This window comes from Diaphorina citri, unplaced genomic scaffold (genome assembly GCF_000475195.1).
Source record: "Diaphorina citri unplaced genomic scaffold, Diaci psyllid genome assembly version 1.1 scaffold1388, whole genome shotgun sequence".
Taxonomy (NCBI): domain Eukaryota; kingdom Metazoa; phylum Arthropoda; class Insecta; order Hemiptera; family Psyllidae; genus Diaphorina; species Diaphorina citri.
In genome coordinates this window covers 69,191-77,793 of record NW_007378814.1, presented here as the reverse complement: position 1 = coordinate 77,793, position 8,603 = coordinate 69,191, and the positions used below count along the sequence as shown (strand labels likewise).

Genomic DNA, 8,603 nt, shown 5'->3' with positions numbered 1-8,603 from the left:
TTTCGATCTTTAGTAGGTTTTTTGGGTATTTTTAAGTTTTCGTTTTTTTTTTTTTTTTTAATTAACAATAAATATTTTCATGACATTCCTTTGTATATTTTTTACTTTTTGCAATAAATAATAAATATTTTTCCGATCTTCTTAAAATAAATTGTCTTTTTTATAATATCTTTTAAGACATCTCTTTTCATTTGAATTATTGGCTGTGAGAAAGAACTGTTAAAAGTTAAAATGTGCCTGACCATTCCTTTTTGACCTCGATACTCTAAAATGCTCGAAATAAAGCACTACATATACTTGTACTTAATTTAAGTACTTAGACATGTTTGCACGGCTAGATTGTTTAGAGAACAAACGGAAATAGATTCGAATGAGTAGCAGGTACGTACATAGTTAATAAACTTCTCACTTTTCAATTTCAAAAACAAAAAAGTCTAGATTGTTTAGAGAACAAACGGAAATAGATTCGAATAAATAGCAGGTACGTAGTTAATAAACTTCTCACTTTTCAATTTCAAAAACGAAAAAAGTTAGATACTTCAATTGTTAAAGAGTTCTTTAGCACTCACGATTTAAACTTCCTATCAGTCCTTATCAGAATTGAATTTTTCCGAAAAGAAAAGGGAAAAAAATAGACGCTCAAAGCCCGACTCCATTATACCCTCTCGAAAAGTAGTTATATTGTTGGGAGTAATTTATGTATTAAAAACATTATACGAGTATGTAGAAGCATTGTAAAAGAGAGTAGAATGTAAAAGTAAAAGGTATCGTAGTCCCGACTCAACATTATACCCTCTCCAAAAGTAGTTATATTGTTGGGAGTAATTTATGTATTAAAAACATTATACGAGTATGTAGAAGCATTGTAAAAGTAGATGTTATCGTAGTAAGTTAAAAATTCGATATCGATACAGGAACACATGAAAAGTTTTTAAATAAAATAAATAAAACCTTTTTTATAATATCTTTTAAGACATCTCTTTTCATTTGAATTATTGGCTGTGAGAAAGAACTGTTAAAAGTTAAAATGTGCCTGACCCTTTTTGACCTCGATACTCTAAAATGCTCGAAATAAAGAAATAAAGCACTACATATACTTGTACTTAATTAATTTAAGTAGGTACTTAGACATGTTTGCAAGGCTAGATTGTTTAGAGAACAAACGGAAATAGATTCGAATAAATAGCAGGTACGTAGTTAATAAACTTCTCACTTTTCAATTTCAAAAACAAAAAAAGTTAGGGTTTAGAGAACAAACGGAAATAGATTCGAATAAATAGCAGGTACGTAGTTAATAAACTTCTCACTTTTCAATTTCAAAAACAAAAAAATTTAGGTACTTCAATTGTTAAAGAGTTCTTTAGCACTCACGATTTAAACTTGTTATCAGTCCTTATCAGAATTGAACTTTTCCGAAAAGAAAAGGGAGAGTTTTTAAATAAAATAAATAAAACCTTTTGAGTTATAAAAAGGGTTGAAATGTCCTCGGGCTGGAAACACATGTGGTTGTGATCATGTAAATTTTCATCTTTATTTTTCGTCAAAAAGAGAAGGTACCGAAAACGTATTTTTCCATCAAATACTGCCTTGGGTTTGAAATGTATCTTTTTTTTCAATAACAAGATATGGGAAGAATTTTACCGAAGGTGTTTTGTAGGTGGAGGGCAAGCTAATGTAGAAAACCAATAATAATAAAAATGATCTTCAGCAAAGAAAGTTTTGTATTGCATAAAAGTACCTTCATTTTTTGTGTAGCTGCAATTTGCAGTGGATTTACAATTACTTTCTTTGTACCTAGTATTAAGGAATCTCTCCAGAAAGAACTTATACTAATATTTTTACTTTTGTAGGTATTACCTATAGCTTTTCGGCAGTAGTAGTCCTAAGATGAGTTTCTTTTTTGAAAGTGGCACTTAATTAGGAAATAAAAAGAGGAAGTTTGGTTTGTCATTGTGCTAAGATACAGAATTTGTTATTTGAAATAACTTGGAATTGCATACAAAAAGTACTAAAATTATGATTGGAGACGAAAATTGGTAGGTACCTAAATCAGTGGCAGGAAGAATAGCGACGCTTAGCGAATTCTTTTGAAGACTTATGTTAAACTAAAGGAAATATTCTTTAATAAATGGTTAAAAATAAACAACTTACACGTAACAAATGAGATCAATTGTAAACAGAAACAGAAGAGCATTGGTTCTTGGACCGGAGTTTCTTCTCTCATGGTTAGCTATAAAGAGGTGCTCCAACTGTTAGCATAATGGGACATCTTATTTAGCTGACAGTCTAAAAAAAGCACTCCTTAGTTGATCACTCCGCTAAGTACCGACTACCGACCCTCAATCAAAAACCGGGAGCAGTGACCGTGAGCATGTAGGTCAGCAACATTTGCCGTCTATTAAAGATGTGTAAAAAAGAAAGTGAGTTATTAAAAAAAGAAAGGCCCACTCCTTTCAATGCTACTGTGTCAATAAGTCAAATCCCTACTTTCTCTACAGCCTGTAGGTACGAAGCTACGAAGTTGAAGAATGAGTTAAGTTTATCCGAGGAGTTGACTGAGTAGCCCACTGAAAAGAGTGTGTATTTCTTTTTTTATTGACTAACTCACTCTCTTTACACATGATCTAAAAAAAGCACTCCTTAGTTGATCACTCCGCTAAGTACCGACTACCGACCGTCAATCAAAAACCGGGAGCAGTGACCGTGAGCATTTAGGTCAGCAACATTTGCCGTCTATTAAAGATGTGTAAAAAAGAAAGTGAGTTATTAAAAAAAAAGGCCTACTCCTTTCAATGCTACTGTGTCAATAAGTCAAATCCCTACTTTCTCTACCTGTAGGTACGAAGCTACTAAGTTGAAGAATGAGTTAAGTTTATCCGAGGAGTTAACTGAGTAGTCCACTGAAAAGAGTGTGTATTTCTTTTCTTATTGACTAACTCTAACTCACTCTCTTTACACATGGCCAAAATGGCCTAATGGTCAATATTCCAGACATTTGTGAACACTCTCTCTACACATCTCTGTATAACCGTCAGAAAGACCCTACTTACCACACCGAGAGCGAGAGATCCCTCAGAACTCGAACGCCTGACTGTCTTCCAAATCCAAACTATCTCCCTTGTTCACCCGATACACCAGCACGGACTTCTCGTCATCGTTAAACTTACAGCTCACATGCAGACTGTCTATTTGGAACGTGTAGAACTGGTTCTTGAACCTCTTCCTGACGTACACGGAGCGCGGGTCTTCCCGTAGGATGTTCCGGATGGTGGTTTCCACGCTGGATGTTTCTTTGCACGGGTCACTGGCTGCAATGGACTCGAGCTGACTCCGGGCGCGGTCTTCAAACACAACGTTCAGTTGGGACACGATGTTCTTCAACATATGTTGAAGTTCTTTCACTTGCTTGTGATGAGCATGTGTCAAATTTTGAAGTTGTGTCCTGGAAGAGAGAAAGAGTAGGCACTTTGACAATTTTCCTGTAGAATTTGGGTGTTAAGCCTGTGATAGAGGTCCTTGACAAGTCCATTATCTTAATTCAAATTGGGACACGGGAGGGGATTTGATCCAACTCGGCACGTCTACCACCACCTGGAAATGTGGAAGAGAGTAGTAAAAATATCTAATAATAGTGCTTATTTATATGGCTCGAAAAGGCCTAAAGAGTCACTTTAATCCAGCAGTAAAGTAAGGTACTAGCCAGCCTAGTTAGCTTGGTTGGTAGCGCGTCTGCCTTGTAAGCGCTGGGCTGCGGGTTCGATTACCGCATTTTTTATTATTATTCATAAAAATAAAAGAAAAAATCACAAACCCACAATTTCCTTTGAGCACAAGAAATTTAACAAATATAATGTTTAGAAGAGATTACACGAAATTTACTAAAAAATATAAGTACAAAAAAACTTTGTTTTACCACTAGCGTGAGTTAGAGAAAAACCAAAAAGAAATGTGTGTATATGAAAACAGGTTTCCTGTTGTGAAGACGGCTGATATGGATGGACATGAAGAAGAGGAAAGTATAAATTGCTTAAAAAAAAAAAAAATGATGATAGAAGTCTAAATTTTCCTTGGCGTTTTCAAATTAAATTTGACAGAGGGAAAAAAACCGAGGTACAACATTCAAATTAAATTGATCCTAAGGGCAAGGTAATTGTCCAATTCACTCGACCCCTGAAATCAATAAGGGAATAGATGGAGCCCTCAAATTATTCATTTCACTCCTTGCCACCTTCAACTGATGATTGAGATCTTCAATTTTTCGCTGTCTATCAACATGATCTCTGTTTTCCATTTCTGAAGAGATTATTGATTGATTGAAACCACTAGTTTTGTACCCAAGTAACTACTTAGATGGAGCACCAGCCTAGTTAGCTTGGAAGGTAGGGCGTCTGCCTATTAAGCGCTAAGTCGCGGGTTCGATTCCCGCCAAGCGCGGACTTTATCCCAAACAGACAAGGTTCGGAACGGCTGGCTTTCTTTTATCTTGTCCTCCTATCTTATATTTCGGGTTGCTAAGACCTCTGTTGTTACAGTTCCCTCTATCAAACCTCTAGGAAAAGATCCTATGTGCTCATCTGGACACTTTCTAAACTAAAAGTTAGGTAATGGGAAGGAATGCTGCTGGAATACATTTTTTGACAACACAGTAAGTTTCTTAGCTTGATAATGGAATAGGTAATTGTCATGGATAATGGAACACAAGATCAGACATTCGCCATAAACGTCAATTTCAAGACAAAAGGATAAAAATTGAAGACTTCTGAAGAAAAATGGTGGGAAAAGGGAAAACTCTGGAAAGTGACAGGTTGATGAACAGGTTTTTGTATAGCGGTCACATAAATTACACCACCTTACCTTCTATTTTGTCAATAGTAACTAAGGATAGACCAATGGGTGTGGGTCTATATGGTGACCTAGTGCTAAATACTCCCACTGTACTTCCATCTAACCTAGGGGGTGACACTTTGGCCTTGATGTGTGTAGACTCTACGTTCTTGTGAAAGTGGAAGATGATCCTGAAAATCAAGATTTAAATAATTTATTATTGAGACTGAAACAGGGAGTCAACCTAGTTAGCTTGGAAGTTAGTATGCTTGCCTTGTAAGTGCTAGGTTGTGGGTTTGATTCCCACCTAAGGAGAATTTTTATCCTAGACAGATATAGTTTGTCCTCAGACCGGCTGGATTTGTCCTACCCTGTCCTTCTTCTCCCTTTGATTTTGGTATGATACAGCCTATCTTGTCAAAACAATATTTGTATTTTATTATTTTAAAAATACTTCATTTACACTTGCCACATATGCGAGAAGTCTTGCAATCCTTCATGGCTTGGTTCGATTCAGCTTCTCTCGCGCCTCTTTGCAGTTCTTCGCTACCCATTGTCTGGAATATTTGAAGAAAGGGGTGTTAAAGGTGGATATAGGTATAGTCTGGCTAGGGGACTTTTTAAATACCGCCCTTCTTTTCTAAACATATTGTGGCTTGCCGTGGAATTCCTCTCTTGGCTTTGAACCTTGTAGAAATTGTACCTATAAGAAAGGATTGTACCTATAAGAAACAATCCTTCGAGTGAGTGTTCAGGATTTGTGAACACACTTTTAGCAAGTGTTATTTTGCCCTTCTTTTCTAAACATATTGTGGCTTGCCGTGGAATTCCTCTCTTGGCTTTGAACCTTGTAGAAATTGTACCTATAAGAAAGGATAAAAATTAGTTAAAAATAATTAAATAAAAAAGCAACTACCCAATAAAATTGAATAAATGGAGATAGATTTCCATGCCTAAACATATTGTGGCTTGCCGTGGAATTCCTCTCTTGGCTTTGAACCTTGTAGAAATTGTACCTATAAGAAAGGATAAAAATTAGTTGAAAATAATTAAATAAAAAAGCAACTACCCAATAAAATTGAATAATTGGAGATAGATTTCCATGTTATAGGTAACTGGTATTCAACTCCATGAACTTTTGATTACCAGGTTAGTCCATGACTTCACAAAAATTGTCTGGATTCTTTTTTTTATGATTTCATTTCAAAAATGATCCCCGGCAAAGCCAAGGTAGCTCACTTAGTTCACATTACCTCAATAAAGTACAACTCACCTATACATTTATAAGGTAAGTTAGCCGTCTCATCCTCATCTTCTCCACTATTGCCAATACTGGTGCCAGCATCTCCTAAACTCTCGTTGTCACCAACTGGTGTCAGTGCATGATTTCATTTCAAAAATGATCCCCGGCAAAGCCAAGGTAGCTCACTTAGTTCACATTACCTCAATAAAGTACAACTCACCTATACACTTATAAGGTAAGTTAGCCGTCTCATCCTCATCTTCTCCGCTATTGCCAATACTCGTGCCAGCATCTCCTAAACTCTTGTTGTCACCAACTGGTGTCAGTGCTTTGTCATCTTGATCAATTTTGATTTTGATGTTCTTCAACATATGTTGAAGTTCTTTCACTTGCTTGTGATGAGCATGTGTCAAATTTTGAAGTTGTGTCCTGGAAGAGAAAGAATAGGCACTTTGACAATTTTCTTGTAGAATTGGGGTGTTAAGCCTGTGATAGAGGTCCTTGACAAGTCCATTATCTTAATTCAAGTATTTGCACAGTGAGTTTTGGACAAACTGGAAAATCAGCAGAGCTACAGAATGAACAGTTGTGTTCTCTTAGGCACCTTGAGAATCCATCTATTCACTTACCTCAAATTATTCATTTCACTCCTTGCCACCTTCAACTGATGATTGATATCTTCAATTTTTCGCTGTCTATCAACATGATCTCTGTTTGCCATTTCTGAAGAGATTATTGATTGATTGAAACCACTAGTTTTGTACCCAAGTAACCACCTTGAGAATCCATCTATTCACTTACCTCAAATTATTCATTTCACTCCTTGCCACCTTCAACTGATGATTGAGATCTTCAATTTTTTGCTGTCTATCAACATTATCTCTGTTTGCCATTTCTGAAGAGATTATTTATTTATTTATTTACACACTAAGCAGCAAGGCCATGTGTGAAGAGATTATTGATTGATTGAAACCACTAGTTTTGTACCCAAGTAACTAAGTACTTTGAAGAGTTTTAGATCTTGCTGCTGGAATACATTTTTTGACAACACAGTAAGTTTCTTAGCTTGATAATGGAATAGGTAATTGTCATGGATAATGGAACACAAGATAAGACATTCGCCAAAAACGTCAATTTCAAGACAAAAGGATAAAATAAAAATTGAGGGCTTCTGAAGAAAAATGGTGGGAATGGGAAAACTCTGAAAAGTCACAGGAAAAAGCAAAAGATCATTTTTTTAAATTTTTGAAAATTGCCGCGCTTATATCGAACGGAAAATCGATATTCCAAAGAAACCAAAGCCCGCGCATTCAAATTTTAGAACTTTCTGCTTCCTCACGTTCCTCGTCTGTTATAGCAATGTGAAAAAATGAAAACGTAATGATAAGGTAGGTACTAGGTATCTTCATGATGAATGCAGAGTTGAAGTACAAAAAGTTAGAGAAGAAAAAGAGGAAAATATTTGAAATATCTAAACTGAAAACATCAACAACCAAGACAGAATATAAAAGAAAGACAGATGATTTTGTAAACAGAAACAGTAGATGGAGCACCAGCCTAGTTAGCTTGGAAGGTAGGGCGTCTGCCTATTAAGCGCTAAGTCGCGGGTTCGATTCCCGCCAAGCGCGGCCTTTATCCTAAACAGACAAGGATCGTTCTCGGTACGGCTGGCTTTCTTTTATCTTGTCCTCCTGTCTTATATTTCGGGTTGCTAAGACCTCTGTTGTTACAGTTCCCTCTATCAAACCTCTAGGAAAAAAAGATCCCATGTGCTCATCTGGACACTTTCTAAACTAAGAGTTAGGTAATGGGAAGGAAAATGTATAAAAGGTGTGATATTGAAATGAGATGTTGCCAGAGGACACACAAATAGTGGAAAACAACACTGTATAAAGTAGCTGCACTAAACATTAACTGTACAAGATGTAAGCACGATTCAATGTAGAGGACACCCAAATAGTGGTAACAAAATGAAGCCTATGTAATAGGAAATGACCTAATTTCTTAATAATCCTGACCTAATCTAATTTCTTAATAAAATTGTCAATGTATCTAATGTTACGATAAGAAGTGCAGAAGTGGTGTGATTGTGAGATCTTTTAGGCGATATTCCCGTTAAGGCATAAGCTAACCATTTTTTTTGTCCTAGGTTCGAAACCCGTACAAGATGTAAGCACGATTCAATGTAGAGGACACCCAAATAGTGGTAACAAAATGAAGCCTATGTAATAGGAAATGACCTAATTTCAATAATCCTGACCTAATCTAATTTCTTAATAAAATTGTCAATGTATCTAATGTTACGATAAGAAGTGGTGTGATTGTGAGATCTTTTGGGCGATATTCCCGTTAAGGCATAAGCTAACCATTTTTTTGTCCTAGGTTCGAAATCCGGCAATGGCAGAAATTATAAACTTGTTTGTCGGCGCGAACGACCTTCAGTTCATAGTGTTGAAGCGCCTCAAAGGGGGGAACTTATTTATAATATTATGACAAGTGATATAGATACCTATCTAATGAGCGAACTCTACAACTG

General features: G+C 36.0%; 1 protein-coding gene and 2 long non-coding RNA genes across 3 annotated transcripts; all 3 read right to left on the bottom strand.

Annotated features, from left to right (window-relative positions):
* Window positions 1-3,072: 3,072 nt before the first annotated feature.
* LOC103515651 (tRNA (adenine(37)-N6)-methyltransferase-like) lies at window positions 3,073-7,271 on the bottom strand. The gene is made up of 8 exons (XM_026828271.1): window positions 7,071-7,271; window positions 6,697-6,843; window positions 6,288-6,496; window positions 5,562-5,687; window positions 5,294-5,318; window positions 4,855-5,015; window positions 4,164-4,170; window positions 3,073-3,442 (listed from the first exon to the last, which is right to left on the bottom strand). Exons 2-8 carry the CDS (start codon window positions 6,786-6,788, stop codon window positions 3,073-3,075), a joined length of 990 nt encoding a protein of 329 aa, XP_026684072.1. The 5' UTR covers window positions 6,789-6,843; window positions 7,071-7,271.
* On the bottom strand, window positions 5,796-6,216 carry LOC113470090. The gene is made up of 2 exons (XR_003393276.1): window positions 6,098-6,216; window positions 5,796-5,840 (listed from the first exon to the last, which is right to left on the bottom strand). It is a non-coding gene; the product is annotated as an uncharacterized LOC113470090 (long non-coding RNA).
* A 424-nt stretch (window positions 7,272-7,695) lies between the features above and the next one.
* Window positions 7,696-8,603, bottom strand: LOC113470091. The gene is made up of 2 exons (XR_003393277.1): window positions 8,308-8,603; window positions 7,696-8,063 (listed from the first exon to the last, which is right to left on the bottom strand). It is a non-coding gene; the product is annotated as an uncharacterized LOC113470091 (long non-coding RNA).

Excerpts from the sequence above, each read along its gene's own strand:
- LOC103515651 (XM_026828271.1), bottom strand. The coding sequence starts at position 6,788 with ATGGCAAACAGAGATCATGTTGATAGACAGCGAAAAATTGAAGATATC. Across the intron at positions 6,497-6,696 it reads AGTGAAATGAATAATTTGAG|GACACAACTTCAAAATTTGA; the intron begins GTAAGTGAATAG and ends TTTCTCTTCCAG. Across the intron at positions 5,319-5,561 it reads TCCTGAACACTCACTCGAAG|GATTGCAAGACTTCTCGCAT; the intron begins GATTGTTTCTTA and ends CAAGCCATGAAG.